Source organism: Phalaenopsis equestris, unplaced genomic scaffold (assembly GCF_001263595.1).
Source record: "Phalaenopsis equestris unplaced genomic scaffold, ASM126359v1 Scaffold000250, whole genome shotgun sequence".
Taxonomy (NCBI): domain Eukaryota; kingdom Viridiplantae; phylum Streptophyta; class Magnoliopsida; order Asparagales; family Orchidaceae; genus Phalaenopsis; species Phalaenopsis equestris.
Genome location: NW_018164692.1, coordinates 605259 through 625851, shown reverse-complemented (window position 1 = coordinate 625851; position 20593 = coordinate 605259). Strand labels below are relative to the sequence as shown.

The following is a 20593-nucleotide window of genomic DNA, read 5'->3' as shown; positions in this document are numbered from 1 at the left end:
CCAACGTTATTTTCTTAGGATGGATAAATCATCAATTGTCTAATTTTTTTTAATGTTTGGGCAAAAAATAATTGCCTTCTCGGGACATAACATGATCCAGCCTCTGAAAATACGAGAATAGATGCGGGGCATCCTTGGAGAGTCGAGGGCGTCCTGAGAAAGTTGGTGGCGGAACGCCATAAAACGACATCCGTGTTTACAAAAAAGCTGCACAAACGTCTCAACAAACGCTATCACGATGTGTCGAGACGCCAAACTGCAATGGTGAGCCTGGACTTAACTCGTGTTCGACTTGTTAAAAAGTATCACTATTCGTGTTCAACTTGTTTATATTTTAAACACAAAATATTTATTTGTGTTCGACTTGTTTGCTTAGCGAGCAGAACACGAGCTGTTCGTGCACAAAGAGTTGTTTTAACAACCCTAGTCACACAAGCGTAGGATGTTAAAGGTAGAACGAGATGTAAATCTTATTATTTATATTAAAACATCATTTAAATATAATTTAATATATTTTTATTATATTTTTAATTAATGATTTTAATTGATTATAAACCTTTATAGCCTTTTAGTTATATATATATAATTGATGAGTAGTATTTTGAGCCTAAAAGAGCCGAACACGAACGATTTGTTTATGTTCGGCTCGTTAACTTAATGAACGAGTCGAACATGAGCTTATTAACGAATTGAATACGAGTTGCTCGCGAATAACAATATGTTTTGACAGCCTACTGCAATGTAAACGCTGCCCCAAACCGATTCTTAAACCTTTGTAATTTGTCTTTAGATTGGGCCAAAACCCCAATCAGCTCATGTGTAGCACCAATCTTAAAGAATATATACAAAATTTAAAAATTATCGTGATTAAATTTTGATCAAGTTACTCTCACCTCACTACCGTACAATGGAGTCAGGCTGCAAATATCCGTTGGTTTTTTGTCGTCAGTAGCTTAATCATCATATTAATGGCTGCATCAAATTCTGTCATTTCATTAAACATGAAATTAATGATTTGATGGGCCTAATCACGTGCTTAGTAATAAGATTTTATTTCAATTATGGAGGGCAGCTATTGCTTTTTCAATGTTCTGAAACTGGAAAAAAGTATTACATCAAGCTCTGCATTTGGAGTTACGTGCGGAGTCCAATAAAATTATGTTGTGGAACTGATCGGCCTAGTAACATAAGATAATATTTCCCTCATATTATTCAGGTGTTATTGTGTGTTATTCAGGTGTTATTAATGTGTTATTGTGTTATTATAATACTGAGAATATTCTCAGAACATAATAACATCTGAATAACATACAATAACACTTAAACAACATAAAATAACACGAGGGGAATATTCTCTTGTGTTACCGGACCGATACCTCCACGACGTAATTTCACTGAACTCGCACGTAACTCTACGTGCGGAGTCTTAATGTAATATCTTTTTTGAAACTGAGCTACAAGTTGAAGGTAATTTTTATATGAAACTATTTACTTTTTCTTTATGAAATACAAGTTGAAGATAATTTTTGTATGAAACTATATTTTTTTCTTTATGAAAATATATTACGTAACTCTACATACCCTACACATGTAACTCTACGTACAGAGTCCTGGTGTAATATATTTTCCTGAAACTAAGTTACAAGTTGAAGATAATTTTTATATCGAATTATTTACATTTTCTTTATGAAAATGCCATAAAAATGAAGGCATTCTTTATTTTTTAAATTTTAAAAATATCTATATTTCTTTTCATTTTTTTTTTTACTTTTATTTCACAAAAATAAATTGATAGTTTTTTTTTTTGTAAAGCATTTAAATAATAATAATTTTAAAAATAATCATATCTTAATTAAATATATCGAATAAATTTTATTTTAAAATAAAAGCATAAATAAAAAAAAATGGATTAAGAAAATAAAAAGCAAAAGAATACAATCATCCCAAAAGGCCCCAACTTTTTTAGATTTTTATGTCTTTAGGAAGTAAATTGCATCAATTTAGAGATATAATTAAATTCGCTGAAATGTCCCAAAAAAATGTCTCTAATTTTGGTAGAGGTCTATTCCTACTAATCCATAAATCTTAATGGAAACATATTCATGTCATGCTCAGTTTATTAATTAAAAATAAGCCTAAGATGTCATTTTGTTTAATTACTTCCTCGTAGGCAAACAATTGTGTTATGTTTGCATGGAAAAGGAAAAGTTTTGTCATAATTTAAGCTCTTTATTTAATAATTGGATGAAGCATACGATCCATTCAAATAATTTTAAGAAATTGTGGTTTAGAAATTACAATGGCAAGCTACATTCTTTATATTAAATATGATGCATTATTTTAATGGTAAGATAAAAATATATTCTACTTTTTGAGATATTTATAATAAAGCTTGATACCCCAACAACAAATTTTCATCATGAGGCGTGATCATGCCCGAGACCCAGCGCAATTACATCGGGCTCTTGGGTTAGGCCACGTGATCATGTTGCCCTGGGGCGTGGTCACATTGCCCGGGTAACCTGGGCGCATTTCGGGAGCTCGTGGCATGGGCACGTCGGATTTGGGCATGGTCAAGCCCAGGGCTGGGTGTGGCCACACCCAAACCAAGTGTATTCACGCTAAATCAGCCTTTGGAGAAGTTCATCAGAGGGGATTCAAGCTGTGTGTGAACCTCAAAAGCCTATATTTGAGTAGAACACTACTGTTGGACTTGCGCATAGGCCGTAAATGTGTCTCAAGGATCAAGAAAGCACTCCACTCGCGTGTTGTATAAAAAATAGCTCCCCAACATGGATACTTGATGATAGCATTTCACTTAGAACGATGATCATCTCGGTCTCTGTGAGAGAATCAATGCAGAAGATTAAGCCCAAAGACCACCACATTTCTATGGTGTTGAATATGATAGTCGTGTGGCAATGGACATATTAGACTGGTTTGGCCTGTAGTGTCATTGTGAAGGAGAGTAGAGAATTTGAGTCATTTTGCCGGGACATGAAAGAAGAGATCACACACCAAGAAGCTAAATTGGTTGATCAATATTTAAAGTTGACAAATCCTAGGGAGGATAAGATGGGTTTTCAATCCAAACTGGCTAAAGCGGCTAGGTGGAGAAAGGTTCTAGGGGAGAATTTGAAGGAAATGAGCGGTGATAAGATGAGACTTCAACAGATGATGATTCAAGATGAACCAACCATCAATGATTATAGAATAGTCACTTTTCAGACTCATTCCACATAGGATAAGGCCAAAGAAGAACTTATCAGAAGAAATGTTGAATTGGAAAATAAAACTGCAATGCTTCGGGGTTAAGTTGCCCAACTAAAGAAACATATGGAGGGTAGGCAAACCAAAGAGGAATTCTTCGCCATCTTCCTCAGTATGCTAACATATGAAGATCTCTTTATTGACTATTATGAGCAAGCAATAGAGTCTGTTCTAGAGGTTTTAGTGAGTGGAGGTGTTATTTTCCCGGAATGGGGACGAAGTTCATTTCCATGACCTCTTTATGAAGGTTCAAAACAACCACTTTGACATGAATGCTGGTGAAAGTGGAGATGGAACTATTGATAACCCGTAATTATACTAGTTTGTATATACATATCTTTTAAACAAAGAGTTATTGCTTGATACTTATATATTTATGAATTGTGATGCTTGGATATGATTCCTTAAATTTTTGTTATTGTGCTTGATTTTGTTTCTTCAGTTGTTGTTGCCTTGAAGTGGCATCATTATACAGGGCATCTAGATATGATCACATGATGTGAATGTGACTTTAATTCTTCTTCTTCCCATAGTCTTTTTTGGTAGGAGTGTCAGACATGTGTGTGTGTTGGTATTTGAACAGTTGTCATCATTACCAACTTTCAGTGTATTCCTACTTATGCTCTTTAGTTGGGATAAAATAAGTGGAGCAATTTTTATTTGAATGTTGCGTTGACATTCTATGTCTATTTTTGTAGAGTTTCACAGTCTTCTTCCTTAATATTATTTTTTTTTTCCTGCAATCATGGCTCCTCCTGAGGGTTCTTCTCCAGATTTAAAAGAAATGCTTTTGATGGAGAAAATATGTGGTGCTTTTTCTACTCATAAGTTCATCGTTGGGTTGGAACTAAAGGGCTACTTCATGGAAGAGAAGCAAAACATGTATTTTTTTTATAAGTCTATAACCCCAAGAATCGCTAGGGAAAACAAAGTGCCTAAAACTGTTTGTGAGGGCAAAGTGTGTTGCTACTAAATATTAGTTTTTAGTTAGGTCTCTGGCTTCTCTTGTTCAAGGAGTTGGTGGAGATCCAAAATTTCTATGGACTGGTACTTGCTCAGATCTTGCCTAATTCTTTATTAGTTATAATGACAGTGATCTGATTTCTTCAAGATAAGAACCTATTATATATATAATGACAGAACAATATTTTTTTTTATTATTGTGATGACCACAAGTGATATCAAGATTAAAATTTAAAGTTGGTGAAAAAAAAATTATTTTTCCCAGAGTGAGGGAGGTTGGTGGTTCCTACATCACTGTTGACATCATTTTTAGCTTGTTTAGATGCTAGTGCGTCATGAAAAAACTTCAATGCTCATCCCCACAGAAAATCACCATAACTTTGCACGTAGACCTTAGATATTCCATTATGACCCCTTTCTAGAAATATAATCAAAAGATGGAGAGCATGGAAAAGGTGAAACACCATGTGGCAGTGCCCCAACAATGGTAAAGGCGTCGCAACACTATGATAAGCTCTTTTTTTTAGCGATTTTGAAGTGTCATTTAATTGGATGGGATGTGACACGCCTAAGAAATGCTTGATTTTTCATATACATTTTATGCTTAATTTTAATGATATTACTCTTTAAGGGAAGATATTTTGCATATTTTTGGTTTCCAGTACAAGAAATGGACTTTTGGAGAAAAAGAAATAAAAACGGTGCAATTTGGAGCAAAAACGAGCAAGAAATGAAATTTTGCCCTGTCACCTTTCGATAAGTCTTTCGATGCTTAATCTCTTTTACACTTCTTGCATATTTTTGAATAAGATTACACTTTAAAGAAAGAAAGGGTGGAGCTGTGCAGTCTGCTCGCCGACAGTGCCCAAAACGGTGCCGACGGCGAGATTTACCCGAGAAGACCGAAAAATGACAGAAAAGCTCGCCGACGGCGCCCTCAAGCCCGGCAATGGCGCCCGGGAAGATTCTGGACCGACTATTGACGGTTATGGGCCCAGATTCAATATATTTGGACACTTTTTGAAAGGATTCCTGTGGCAACTCTTTAAAATTCGTCCCTACACTTTAAAAGAACGAATTTAGGTTAGAAAAGAATTTAGGTTAGAAAAAGTTTTAAAATTCGTCCCTACACTTTAAAAGAACGAATTTAGGTTAGAAAAAGTGATTTTTTTGTGTGGAGAAATTTAGGAAAAGTGTGGAGAAATTTTAGGGTTTTTAGAATAGGAGTAAAAATGTAGATTTCTACCCTTTTGGAGAAATTGAAGAGGAGATTTTGAGAAAATTTGTAAGGAGATGTTCTAGCATTGTATGGATCGATGGGAGACTTTGTGGGAGAGATATTCGTTTCTTTCTTTCAAAGGGAAAAAGCTAAGTATTATGCTCTTCATTATCTTTTGATTTTTGTAAACACTTATCTAGTGGATTTATTTTGGTTAAATGAAGTTTCCGTTGTATTTTCTTCGTGCTTTATGATGAGCTTCTCTTACTCTCTCTTCTTGTTTGGAAATAATGGTATGAGAAGATTATGTCGTTGTTTTCATTTTACATTTCTTTTGTAATGAGTAGAATTCATGTCTAGGATTTTGTCATGCATGTTAGAAGTGGATTTAATTATCAATGTGATGATTTTTACTTGCACTTTATTTACATTACAATAAAGGCTTGTTGTAGTGTTAAAATTCATTGTAATTGCATTAAGACCCGAGAGGGTTGTGTAATTGTCAACAAAGTAGAACCACATTAAGATTCCATGGATGGTTAAGTTCATGGGAGTTGAATGCAAATAAATAGAGAAATATACTTTGATGAGCGTAGAATTGGAGATTTTAGGATGACAGACAAAAATCCCCAATTTGGTCATAGGGTTTTGAAACTGAAGCGGAGATGTTAGCCCTCAAGCGAGGGGAACGTGGGAGCTCTGAAGTGAGAGCCGGTATCCTCCCAGCCTAGCCACGGATTCAGTAAACAAGGATAGGATTAGTCAATGTTCTTTATGTCTGGACCAAAGGGTAATGAATATGATTGCTCCTATTTGGCACATACAATATTTAATGCATCTCATTCCTTTACATTATCCAATTCATTACATAAGAATAGTAGTTTTTAATATCTCAAAATTTTCCAAATCAATTTATCCAAAAAAAGGTTATCTTTAGAATTAATATTTGCATTTAGGAGTAGTTATTAGTTGTGTTAAACTTAAGACTTACAGTTATGAGTATCTGTTAGTAAAACCTCTTAAATCGCACTTCCAAACTAAGGACTAATAATAGTAGATTAGAATTTGACTAAGGATATCTTATCTTGCTTCCCTGTGGGATCGATAAACGGGACTCTACTAGAGCCTTGTATTACTTGAGCGATACGTATACTTACGTTTGAAATTGTGACTTTGCAAAATCATTATAAATATATAAATTTGGGTTCATAAATTCTTGCATATTAAAAGTTGCATCAAGTTTTTGGCGTTATTGTCGGGGGTTTAAATCTTCTAGTAGTGGTGTCAAATTCTTTTATTTTTAAGCATATATAAAGTCACTGTCAGGATGTCAGTGTCATATCAGTGATGCTAGGGTGCCTACACAGGTACCGCGATGCCATAAAAACCCAGCTATTTATTTTTATGGTCCTGAGAGTAACGTCTGATTGGATGAGACTATTTGTGCCATGTTAGCAAAATCAAGGTGTCTATACTGATGCAATGATGTTATATTCTATTTTTTCCCCATAAAAGGGACAGCCTTACATTGCCTCAAGAGGTATGTGATTCATTTCATGCTTCTATAAGGCATAAGCCCTATAAGGCACAACCTCGAAAGCCACGAGTCTCAAAAGGTATGTGATTTTTTATTTCATAAAGTGTGTGTGTGCTAACTTTAATTACAAAATTTTGTATAATTGAGAAGCCACAACAACCTCTGAAGCAACATCAAAGACGTACAAAGAAATACATTATCAGCTACAAATATCATATCAGATGATTAAAAAGACTATAATGACCAACAAAAAGCTATTACAAAGGCTACAAGAGACATCGCCACTACGGAAGCATGAAATTCTCCCCATCAAAGTGCGGCAAAAAAACCATAGTATTTCTTCATCTCCACCAAAACGCGCAGCAGCAACAAGTAAGAAGATCTCGACTCACCTGTTTGACAGGGACGAAAATAACTTTCTTCATCACACTGATGCGAAAGAAGATTTCATTGTTGGCCTGCTACGCAGGATGTGGATGACTTTCTGCTGCACCGCAACACGAAAGAAGATCTTGTTGCTTGTCTGCTACACATGATTGAGATGACTTTCCTCTCCACAGCAATACGAAAGAAAATACCATTGTTCACTTAATATGCAAGATAAGAATGACTTTCTTCTTGGTCACAACGTGAAATAAGATATCGTTGCTCGTCTGTTAAGCTGGACGGGGACAACTTTTTGCTCCACCGCAATGCGAAAGAAAATATCGTTGATTGCCTGCTACACAGGACGTAGATGATTTTCCTCTTTGCCACAATGTGAAAGAAGATCTTTTTGTTCGTCTGCTATGCAAGACAATGACGACTTTTCTCTTACCCTCAACTAAATATGTGTATAAACAACTAATTAAAAAAAATCCAAAATCTATCTTAATTCCTTTGTCATTTCACCTTCTTCTATCTTATGACCTTCCAATTTTTTCATTTCAAATAAAAAAAAAACTAAAAACCTTTGTATATTCTCTCCTTTTAACCTTTAATATATATATATATATATATATATTATAACAATAAAAATAAAGATAAAAAGTAAAATAAAATAAGTAAAAAAAAAAGAAGATTTGGGCTATCAAAATCTGCTATCAAAATCTGTAAAGGGCGGGAGCTCATTAAAATAATAAATAATAGCTCAACTTTCATCATTTGGGCTATCAAAATCTGCTAAAATTTCTCTTTTTTTACTAAATCTAATCCAACTTGGGTGATTCAGATTCTTAAACCCTGCAACTAAGGCTCCCACGCTCGTCTCTTCAGCTTTGGGTTGGTCCGACTCTTCCGGTTCGGGACAGTCCCAACCGATCTGCCTTCTTCTGCCTTCCCAGCTTCGGGCCAACAATAAAAGAAATCTTAATTTTTTATCATGCATAGGGATTGACCCCATCGCCCGCCCTGTGAAGAAAAAAACCTATACCAACTGAGTTACTCTTATTTACTTCACATATAGAGGTTTACATTATTCTTATATAAATTCTCACAGTAACGTAATATATACTCATATGTATATGTACACACGACAAAAAGGAAAACACTTCGATTTTCATATTTTTGGTCGAAAAATCGATCTCTCCCGAAAATATGGGGCAACTGATACATCTTTAACAACTCTCCATCATTTGAAACAAATCTCGAGATGACTTTTTGAGCGAGAAATATTCAAACCTCGATAAAACTCATCTAGCACTCTGAATTTAGCAAACTTATAGTCAAGCTGACCGGCTCGACAAGAAGAACCTACTGTTACCAAAATTAGTCCAATCTAAGTCAAATCCCATGAGAGGGGTGGTGTGCAATGAATGCAGATATGAACCACTTTAATCAGACAGTCTGAAGGGCTTCCTTCTATCAAACAATGTTCGATTGACATTTGAGTGCTTGAATGATGTCAGAATTGAGCATTCTTGGGCTCGTTGGATTTGTTTTTTCAAGATGCTCGATTTGATTACAAACTTATTAGATTTGGCATTCGTTCATATATATATGGTTTGATGTAATCTATGAGGAGAAGAATCTATTTTGAGGAGAGGAAAATGTTGGATTTCTTTATTGGTTCTAAGATGCTCGTGCTTAACACTCGAGCTTCCAACAGTTCTTCTCTATTTTGGGTTGTATCACACCAAAAAATATATTTTGTTTGTGCTTTTTCTATCATTCCGCAGCATTGAGACGATTTTTGAGCATTAAAGGGAATCAAACGGTTTTTGATGGGTTGTATACATGATTATAATATTCAAAAGAGTGGGCTATGAACCATAGAAGCACTTTCTTTGGATTGTTTGATATTTGTTTTATCTGCGTAATATGTTATTGATGTATTATGAAAATTTCTCTTCTATCTTCTTTAATTGTGGACATTTACCTAGCCACATGTTTCATATATTTTTTCATATCTTCCTTCTAACAAGTGAAATTCATATTTGAATGCTTAAGGTTTGTTTGATCACATTGCACATAAAGGTGATTGTTTTATTTGGTCAGTTTGCACACAACATGTGCAGTTCTTCACTTTGGGCTTCTGGTTTGAATGCCAAAAGTTTGTTTATTGTGCATGGAAGATGGAGGTGTATTTGGAAAAATTGGAAAATTCTTCTATTCATACTTATGATTTAAATTTGTCATTTTATTACATATTTGTTTATGCAATTTGTGGTGTTTTTCTTAAAAATTGAAAAAAGACTTCAACGTGAAGATGTTGGGCCTCGTTTGTTTAACCAACGTTAAATATTATCTTACTTTTGTTTGACTGCATGAACGGTGATGGTGGCTTTTTTAAAGAATGTTGAGACTTGCTACTTTTCCATGAAAATAAAAGTACAGAGAGATAGCCCTTGAACTTATAGATGCAAGACCAAATGGGCAACAGAAGGGACAACACGTTATTCGCTGTTTGGGAAAATGATACCAAAATGATTTTTTGAGACATGTTAGCGTAAAATTGAGTTAGTAAATAGACCAACAATTCATTTTAGCAAATAAGGTTCAAAAAATATTGCAAAAAAGTTTTCAAGAAAGAAAAGATAGATTGTTTGACGGAATATAGTTAAAAAACAAGTTCGACCAGTTAAAAAAAGATTAAAAATTTTGGAAGACAGTCAAAAGAGGATCAATCGGACTTGGTTGGGATCGCATAAAGAGCATCATTGATGCATCACCTAAGTGGTGGAAGGAAGATTTAAAGGTACGATAAATTGGACAAAATGTAAGATCATTCAATCTAAAATATTTCAGTGCAATTGTTGTGGTGACTTCTCTTTTTCATTGTACGAAAGGTAGGTCATACTAACTGCTAAAAAATCTAAGTATGGTGGTATCAAAACTGAGTTAAAGGATAAGCTCGATCTCATGTTTAGCTGCGTTGTCGCAACGGTGGTAATTCATGGGCTTCTCCAAAATCACAAGTGCAGAGAGATAGCCTGATTAAACCAACTCAAAGAGCATTTCATGACATTGTTGTGGTATATAAATATAAAATAGAAGAAAAAATAGAAGAACGATCGAACGATCTTCGACGATGAAGCGAAAAATAGAATGAGAAAATTCACACCAGAAAACAGTAGCACAGCGGAACACACAGATTGACGTGGTTCTGCGAAGAGGAGGCGGGAACGGTTAGGAAGTGACGGGAGATGTGAATGGTAGGCGAGTCGTTCGTGACGATTCACGAACGACAAATCACGGGAACAGTTTGTGCGGAATGTCACGACTTCTCGCAATCAAGAGCATGGAGCGGTTCGTGGGTTCGGGCTCCAGCTAATAAATCTCCCGTGGAGACCGATACACAGTCTACAACGTCTTCTTCCTCGAACTGATATCCTTCACTGGCAGCGTTACCTTTTTTCTTTAAACGTGAATCCTCCACCTCTGCAACTCAAAGCCCTTTTTCTTAACACCAGAAGACCAACTGAAGCTGTGCACAACTTTAGTTTCTCAAGAGTAACACCCTTTGTCAACATAAGAACAAGTTTCACATAGTCTTGCACCTCCAATCTATTTCCTGGGTTACTCTTGTATCTGCTTACAACTCCCACTGCATGGGAAATATCATGTCTTTGCTGAAAACTTTTTACAACAAGTTTAACTTTGTACCTCTTAATGTCATCATGCTCAGTTTTCACCCGTTATACACACTTTTCGTGTAATGTCTTCTTCCCTAGTGGAAGTTCTGTCATCTTTCACTTGCTCGAACTTTCATCTTGCGAGATTTCTTCATAGCTCTGTGGTTATCCATTATCTATCTATGGAACAATATGAATAGGTGCCCCAGACCTACTCTCATCTTCACTTCCATCATCAACAAAACTATAAACTGCTAGCAATAGTGCATCATGTACTTCTTCAGATACCACATTTGCGCTATAATTATGCATCTTCTTGGAATTCCTGCAGTTCCTCTTTATGTGGCCAGCCTTACCACAATTCCAGCAGATTGTCTACTCGCCAGACTTTGACTTTAATCTCCCTCTATTTGAGTTCTTGTCATGTGATCTTCCTCTGAAATCAACATTCAGTGCCGAACTCCAACCTGAGATCTCACCAGAATCTTTTTTGCACACCTAGTCAAAATCAAATCACAAATATCATCACATTTTAGTTTAAATTTACCTGCAGAACTGCTAAATGCCATATGTATGACATCTCAACTATTTGACAACGATGCCAACAATATCAACACACGTATCTCATCATCAAAATCAATTTCAACAGACGAAAATTGATTTGTGATAGTATTGAAATCATTCAGGTGTTGAGCAACAGAAACACATTCTGCCATCTTCAAGTTGAATAACTTTTTCATCAAGTACACCTTGTTATTCGCCGGTGGCTTTTCATACATATCTGATAAGGCTGTTATGAGATCTACAGTCTTCTTCTCTTTGACAACGTTGTGTGCAACGAACCTCGATAGGGTCAATCGAATAACCCCCAGAACTTGTCGATCCAACAAATTTCATTCAGCCTCATCTATCCTTTCAGGTCTTATCTCTAATAACGGATGATGATGTTTCTTCCCATAGAGGTAGTCCTCTATTTGCATTCTCTATTAACCAAATCTGTGTCATCAAATTTCTCAATCCCTGAAACCTTCACTTCATCTGCCCTTCACTTCATCTGCAGCCTGCAGCCATCATTCTTCCTCATATCCGAACAAAGCTCTGATACAAGTTGTTGTGAGTTTTTGTATATAAAATAGAAGAACAATTTTCGACAATGAAATAAAAAATCGAATGAGAAAATTCACACCAGAAAAAATACCACAACGGAACACACAAATTTATGTGGTTCGGCAAATTGTCTACGTCCACGAAGTTGCACATGATTTTACAACTTAAGGAATATACACCAGTTGATCGTCTTAACTTATAAGAAGGATCTCTCACTTCCTTGCTCTCTCTTCTTCTTTTTCTACACCGAGATACACCGAAGAAGAAAAACTTACAAGAGAAATAAACCCAATTTCTCTTCTGCCACAAGCCACCAATAAGAAGCCAAGGGAGAACAATCTTCTTTTTCTTTCTTCTTTCTTCTGCCGCAAGGAACTATTACTTGCACTTCTCTTCCTCTGTCCCGAGGAAGCCCGAAGAAGAACACAAGAGTTTCTATTAAATCTAAAGGAGAGCCGCTCCTTTTATCACGAAGAGGAGGCGGGAATGATTAGGGAGTCGTGGGAGACGTGAACAATAAGCGAGATGTTCGTGAAGATTCGCGAACGGCAGATCGCGAGAACAGTTAGAGCGGAAGGTCACGACTTCTCGCGATCGGGACAGGTAGCAGTTCGCGGGTTTGGGCTCCAGCTAACAGACATCTCCGAGCATAGTGATTCCAACCACACCAGGACATCAACCTCTTTAAAAGTAAGGGCTGGTAGCAATTAAAATCTTGCCCTTGCTTATCTGAGGATTCAACTATCAGAATTGGTTGCAACATGTACCAACTTATCTTATGATGCCAACACAGTAAAAACCCCCTCATTTATTCTTGATGCGATGAGGATTTTAAACCGCATAAGTTTATGAGGACATGCACTTGTACCTATACTCCCTGAAGTTGCTTGAAGATCCTGTTAAGAGGGAGTTCTTCATATTGTTGGCACTCGAGTTGAGGGTTAATTACCTTCATTTCTTTTATGAACAACACAATAACTAATTTTTGTTAACTCTATGTTATTTCAAGTGTACTCTCTTTATTAAGCTTCATTACTGTAAAAGAAGTGCCAATGGGATTAAGCATCGACCGATTTTCTGTGATTGCAATATTTTATGTGTTGTTTTCACAGCTCATAAATGCGACAATGTAGGACGAATGTTCTGCAGATGCCCAAAGAATTTAACAAATAAAGATTGCAAGTTTTTTCAGTGTGTTGAAGAGCCAAGTGATGCAATACAGGAGCGAGCTGTCGAGAAGATAGATTCAGTTAAAAAATGGCGTGAAGGACCTGAAATTTCTTGTGAGGGCTTTATTCATGTTTGATTTTATTATTTTGGCATTACTTCTATTGTTGTTAGCTTTGCATATGTTTTAATAAAGTTTATGTAGTTCAATTAAGCAAATTTATATTATTTTGGCATTGTTTTTTTTTTTTTTTTTGTAAGCAAATTTGTATTTTTTTTTTGTTGAGATGATCTAAAATTAGAATTTTAGAGTTCAATTAAGCAACCCAACAATTTGTCTTTGTGATTGAGATGTTCATATCCACGACTATCTGAGTCATGGAGAGTCGTACCGTTTGATCCATAACAATCGCTCCAAAACAATCGCTGCTTATTATGCTGCTGTTGAAGGGCATAATTTAAAGATTTCGTATGATTGGGTTGTTGTTCATCTTAACTTGCATTTTGATGTTGTGCATGAAAAAAATTTGATAAATTATCATTGGATTCAAATCACAAAAAACACTTTCGAAACTGTATTTTCTAAATAATTTAAATTGAACTGTGCTTAAATTTTAGGTTTAATACAATCATTATTTCAACGGATAACACTTTTAAATCTGTTTTTTTTTTTTAATGTAGCTTTGAAAAACAACTTTTCTGCAAACACAGCAGAAATAAATTACAGCTGAAACAACATAAATCTAAATTACTTAATTACCCCTGTCATGTCTGATTTTCGCTAATTCCGTCATTAGTTAAAAATTTACGATATTATGACCGAAATTCTCTTACCAAACATGTGATATTATTTTAATTTTAATTTTAATTTATGTCCATAAACGCCTCAAGAACTCCACCGATGCATCGGTCATAGGTCGGAGAACGGAGATCCCAAAGGCTCTCTCTCTCTCTCTCTTCATCGCCTCCCCTTCTCCCCTCTCTCTCTCTAGCTGTCTTCCACTCTCTACCTGCTCGCCTTCGCGGCAGGAGAAGAGGAGAGTCTCTCCCTCTCTCCCTCTCTCCCTCTCTCCCTCTCTCCCTCTCTCGATAGCTGTCTTCCACTCTCTTACTTGCTCGCATCCTCTGCAGGAGAAGAGGGGAGAGAAAAAACGATATTTGGCTTGTGAGGGGATGGGTGGCTTATGCGCCAAAGAAAGCGGCAAGAAGACTAAGAAGAAGGATCAGATCGCAAACGCCTCACCTTCTGGTAGTAAAACCCACTTCAACTAGTTCTGATTCTAGTCAATTTTCGTTCGGAGGCTTCTAGAAATAGAAATAGTTGGTTTTTTAATTTTTTTTTTTTTTGTGGAGATCAAGCAGGGATATATTGGTTTTCTATGGACTGTGTCAGATTGAGCAGGAAGTGATTCTTTGATTAATCTGGAAGGGCTTTCGTTGCTATTGTTTTTTTCAATTTTAAATTTGAATTTGGGGTTTAGATTGATTGTAGAGTTGTGGTGGCTTTTCTGGCCCGTGTTCCTCTGCTTGTGTTGAAAGAGAACGTACGGATTGCGGTGCATTGATGCAGATGATTGAATCTTGCCATTGTCTTTTGTTTGTTCTCGTTGGGTTTTTGTTTCTACTATATTTCTTGCACTTTTCTCTGTTGTAATGATTGAAATTTTGCATTTAACCCTAGAGGAACATGTCTATATGTGTTTTATACATGATTCCTGTAGATGGGAATGATTATTCTGCGTCTAAAATAATAAGTTGGTGCTTCGGTGGAAGAATTTGATCTTATTTGATATCGTAGTCATTTCATCAGTGAATTAATCTTATGGGGTATTTGTTTAATTGAGTTTAGAAAATAGAGGAAATTAAACTGATGCACCATGGGTTGCCTCTATTATTATTAAATTGTTCTATTTAATTTATTTTTCAAATTTATTGAATAATTTATTTTGATACAATATACATCTATATTTTGCACCTCTCATGGATGCCCTAAGTTTTACTCTCTCTCTCTCTGTCTTTCTCTCTAAACTTGGTTATTGCTTGATGGTGTCTGGTTATTTCTTCTTATGTATGGATTTTACTGTATGTTTGGTGATAATCATATATAAATTTTCAGTAGCTAGATTGAAGAAATTCAATGGATTTCTCTTAATAATCAGATTTAGTTTTTTGGATAACTATATCCAAACTGGAAATAGTCATATTGAAGTAATAAATAGGGAAAAAATGATAGGATTTCAAAAAAAGATCAATGCTAGTAGTTACTTTTATTTTTATTTTTTACTTTTTGTGAAAATGTACAGACTACATAATTAAATTCTGTTAAACACTTAAGACTTTAAGCAATTCTTCCTAGAAAATATATTTAAAAAGCATTGAGTTTACTTGATTTTATCATTTGATTGTATGTGAGTAGAAGTCCATAAATATTTTCATCATTATAAACATATTTAGAATCCTTCAAATGAAAGTATTACAAGATTTTGATCATATGTTATTGTTAATTTCCCCAGTAGATAAGTCTGCTAAGGCAAGCCAATCAGTGGATAACAAAAAGGAGGATTTTACAGAATGTAAGGAGTTGTCATATAGTGGTTCTCAACAGATTTCTGCTCAGACATTTACCTTCAGGGAACTGGCAGCCGCAACAAAAAATTTCAGAGCCGATTGCTTTCTTGGAGAGGGGGGATTTGGCAAAGTTTACAAGGGTTGGTTGGAGAGCTCTAACCAGGTTAGTTTGTAACCTTTGTTGATCTATTTGTTCAACAAGCCTCTTGAAATTTTGTTTGTAACCGTTGTTGATCTATTTGTTCAACAAGCCTCTTGAAATTTTTTCCCAAGGAAAACTCATACCTGCTAAAAGTGTTTTTTTTTTTCATTCCATTTTTCTCTTATCTTTCAGTTTTTTATTTGGGTTGATGCTTGTTTTTTATTTTTCAAATTCTTCTATACAAACTTATTTGAAACAACAAATTGTGTTTTAGTTCTTCTTGTTTATTATTTTAAGCAACTTATATTGAAGCAATTTGAGTTCTCCAAAGTTAGTAGTTCATGTTGCAACCGATAGGGATGAATGTAAAATGAGAATACCTGAAGTTGTCAGACCCTCAATAGGTGTTATCAGGTTAAGATGATTATGTTTTAACTAAAAAATGTTGTGTTATCATCACAATTTTCTTAATATTGTGTTTGATATAATTTTTTATAATGTTGGTTAACTATTGTTTATTTGTTATTGCACAACATACTTGTTGTGGTTGTTGTACTTAGGAATAAGATAATTATATGACTTTATTGCCTATTGCTTTCAACTTGCCTATCAATCTTATGCCACATGGACTATTTGGCCTCCAGATTGTGGCTATTAAGCAACTTGATCAAAATGGTTTGCAAGGAAATCGGGAGTTCCTGGTTGAAGTGTTGATGCTCAGTTTGCTGCACCATCCTAATCTTGTTAACTTGATCGGTTATTGTGCCGAAGCCGACCAAAGGCTCTTGGTCTATGAATACATGCCGTTGGGATCGTTAGAAGACCATCTTTATGGTACGCTGTTGTTCATTTTGTTTTTGTTGTTTTTTTTGAATGCTTGAGGGTCGTTTGGTGACAGATTTAAGCAGAATTTAACTTAAATCTTTCAGACAGAAAAAATGGCAATTTTAAATGTAAGATTTAGTAAATTCTGTTCCTTCTCATTTCCTTTTCAGTTTTGTTTTAATTCCTGGATTTACTAAATTATGCTGTAGCTAGATTTATAAGAATTACTAAAGGTACTAAAGCCGTTACCATACAATCCCTAAGAGTCCATTTGGCTGCTTGGTCTTAGAAATTATGTTCTGATAAAAAAAAAAACACACATGTTTACTTTATCTACTATTTAGTTGAATGTTCTTAGGTTTTAAGCTCTACAAGCAGCTTTAAGGCCCCTCAAATGTGATGATTCTGTTTTCATATATAAATTAAGTGAAAAATTGAAATTAGCATGGATGTTGCTTGATTTTTTCATGTGCTTGATGTTAGAAACCACATTTTGAAAAATAATGAAATTTATTGGATTTTCTTATTTGGTTGAATGAAATTCTTAACCCCTTAAATGTGATGATATCTGTTTTAACAATTAAGTGAAAAATGAACTCATCATTTTCTAAGGCATTCTTTCTATATGCAATTGGCAGAATTGAGCCACACAAAGTTGTGTTTTGTGTTCACGTGTATTTTGATTTGTATTTATTCCATTCTTCTAATGCCACAGATCTTACTCCACAAAGGAAGCGACTTGATTGGAACATGAGAATGAAAATAGCCGCTGGTGCAGCGAAGGGGCTAGAATATTTACATGATAAAGCCACTCCGCCAGTTATATATCGAGATTTGAAATGCTCGAATATTTTGCTTGGAGATGACTATCATCCTAAGTTATCGGATTTTGGTTTGGCAAAACTTGCTCCTGTTGGTGATAACACGCATGTGTCTACCAGAGTGATGGGAACTTATGGATATTGTGCCCCTGAGTACGCAATGACTGGGCAATTGACAGTAAAATCAGATATTTACAGTTTTGGGGTTGTGCTGTTGGAGCTAATCACAGGAAGGAGAGCTATTGATAATTCCAGAACTGCAGGGGAGCAGAATCTAGTTGCATGGGTGAGTGTTTTCTATACCCCTCAAAGTTAATAAATTTTAGATTTGATCTTTCACTATAGCTTTTTTTTATGTTTTTTTTCCTGAATTGGTTCATTTTAAACCTTCGTGAATTTGAAAAAATTGTTTTTTTTTTTTGGCCACAATTAGTTCATTTAGATCACTGCTAATTATTATGCTCATCTATTGTGATATTTTTTTATCTATTCATGCAGCACGTTTTGTTTGATACCTTAGATAAAAGAGTGCGTTCATTGGTCAAAACTGAAATAATTTTGTTGCTTTGAATTGGACTTGGAAATAAATTTTTGGTCGTTGGATTTAAAATGTTGGCTTTTTGTTTCATGTTTGTTTCCCAAATTGAATTGAATGCAAAATTGAAATTGAGTTTAAATCCTTACCACAATCTGGAAACTGTAGACTTTATATTGGATTAGTTTCTATGAAATTTGGTTTTGGCAAAATTGAACTGAACCAGCCGAACATGTGGTTCGAATTTGGACTAAACTTTGGTAGTTTTGCTTTCAATATCGGTAAAGGCCGGAATTGATCATTTCGACCTTAGTGAACTGTAGTGATGGAACCATCCGACTGAACACCCCTTCTAGAGATTTTGTTGGTGTTAAGAACAATTTTTCTATAGAATCAATGTCTAAACATAGATTTACATTTCAAGAAATACATTCTAAATCATATTATCATCTACCTGCGTAAATATTGCATCTACCCCCTCAAACCAGTTGATTAAGGGTTGAAAAGTTTGCAGCTTTAGTATGCTGTAACTTCATACTACAAGTCTACAGGATATGTCAAGTAAATATAGAGATGGCTTATCATTTGCATTAGTAATCAAAGAATAAAAATAAAAAACTCTTAATGGAGTTATAATTTTGTTTCTGTTGAGAAAGAGGTATGAATGAAAATTAATGGAGTTATAATCAACAAAAACATCAATATTGTTAAAAACTTGTTGTTTGGATTACTAACCTAATTCGTTATATGACATCATTATCGTCTTTGTTTTTATCCTAGCGAGTAAAGTGTCAAAATATTCCAGTGATTATTTACATGGGGTCATTTAAATCCCAGAGTTTATAAAAGTGTCAAATTAATCCCTGTATTATTTAAATTGGAGCTTAATTATTTCTTAGTAGGGACTATGTCAGCCCTTATTAAAATTGTCTAGAGACTAATTGACACTTTGTAGACTCTATGATTAAAATGACCCCCTACAAAAGTCAAGCGGTTATTTTAACATATTTCTCTAATCCTTGCTATTTTAGTTCAGCTTTATGAATTATCTATTTCTACATGAGATTCATTAGATTAAAAAAAAAAAGGACTAACAAAATCTGATATAAAGTTTGATAAGAACATATTAAAATCTTATCTGATTGTAGGCCCGCCCCCTGTTCAAAGACAGGAGGAAGTTCTCTCAGATGGCTGATCCCATGCTCCAGGGTCAATACCCTGTGAGAGGCCTTTACCAAGCTCTCGCTGTCGCCGCAATGTGCGTTCAAGAACAGCCCACAATGAGGCCTCTGATAGCCGACGTCGTAACAGCTCTCAACTACCTCGCTTCGCAGCTCCATAACCCGCAGATGCCACCAGTTCAAAGCACTTCTCGATCGACCTCATTCGGTACTCCTCCTCGCACAATCAAGGGGAAACAAGGCCAAGTCGGGAGACATGAGAAAACGATCGAGAATTCTTCGGTAAACCAGTAGTGATTTCATTGTATATTCTTTTGTCACCAATCTTTGTCGTAGTATAAGCTGATAAGTCTAGTCAGAACCTGTGTTTCCTTCCTTCATAGTTAGGAACTCCACTGCTATTTAGATTTTTTTTTTTTTTTTGTAAGATTTACCTATATACCTCTTAATTCTTCTGTATGTACATATCTAATACCTAAACTTCAATTTTTACATCATGCCACCTTACCTACGCATGAAAAGGTGTATTTTACTTTTTTAATTGCTAAAATAGTGGTATTTTTTCTGTGATACGAAAATTTTGCGTGGTATAAACGTAAATGTGTTGTTTCGGTGTTAGATATGTAAATACATATGAATTAGGAGTTACTTGTATGTAAATTGCCAGATAACGGTCATGTTCTCTTCTCTCTATTAAGTGAAAATTGTCCAGAAAGTGACGGTTCATTTGTTGATGTACATGTGAGCTGCTGTAACCATGCCCAATGTAATGAACGCCATTCATCTCTATTGGCATCATTTTGCTTTGCTAAAAGAAATAGATCTGTGTAATATTTACTTATCAAGTTGCCATTCCTGCCAATGCTGCTCTTGTGAATCTCCTGAAATGGAAAACTATGGCTAGTAAGACGTTTATTGAAGGGGCATTTGAATATATGCTACATAATTCATTGTATTGATTTTTTTTACATTTTTAGAAAGCGTGGACTACCATCAATTATCATGGATGATATTGTATGTTTTCTTACAAATCTTTCACTAACTAATATTAAAGTTCAATTTCTGAATGTTTAAGTAGTAAGAAAGGATTTATTTATTTACCTTCTCAGTTACTTTGGCATTTTAAATTTTATTTATTAAAATTATTTTATGGAAAGCCCTGAAATACAAAAAGTTTAACTTATTGAATAATTTGTTGATAAGTTG

The 20593-nt window shown here is 35.0% G+C and overlaps 1 protein-coding gene across 2 annotated transcripts; it reads left to right on the top strand.

Annotated features, from left to right (window-relative positions):
• The first annotated feature begins 14206 nt into the window (after positions 1–14206).
• LOC110024156 (probable serine/threonine-protein kinase PBL7) lies at positions 14207–20256 on the top strand. Of its 2 annotated transcripts, XM_020723950.1 has the most exons (6): positions 14207–14254; positions 14447–14564; positions 15829–16046; positions 16670–16859; positions 17566–17957; positions 19355–20255. In XM_020723950.1, the coding sequence occupies exons 2-6, from the start codon at positions 14489–14491 to the stop codon at positions 19679–19681; spliced, it is 1203 nt and encodes a 400-aa protein (XP_020579609.1). In that variant the 5' UTR covers positions 14207–14254; positions 14447–14488; the 3' UTR covers positions 19682–20255. The 2 variants fall into 2 exon arrangements, with proteins under 2 accessions (XP_020579609.1, XP_020579610.1); XM_020723951.1 differs by lacking the exon at positions 14207–14254 and having other exon boundaries at positions 14264–14564; positions 15832–16046; positions 19355–20256.
• The last annotated feature ends 337 nt before the right edge of the window (positions 20257–20593 follow it).

What these genes read in the sequence shown, in the direction of transcription:
- LOC110024156 (XM_020723950.1), top strand. Translation starts at nt 14,489, where the DNA reads ATGGGTGGCTTATGCGCCAAAGAAAGCGGCAAGAAGACTAAGAAGAAG. An exon ending in GGTTGGAGAGCTCTAACCAG is followed by an intron (nt 16,047 to 16,669) that starts GTTAGTTTGTAA and finishes TTTGGCCTCCAG; the next exon opens with ATTGTGGCTATTAAGCAACT. An exon ending in AGCAGAATCTAGTTGCATGG is followed by an intron (nt 17,958 to 19,354) that starts GTGAGTGTTTTC and finishes ATCTGATTGTAG; the next exon opens with GCCCGCCCCCTGTTCAAAGA.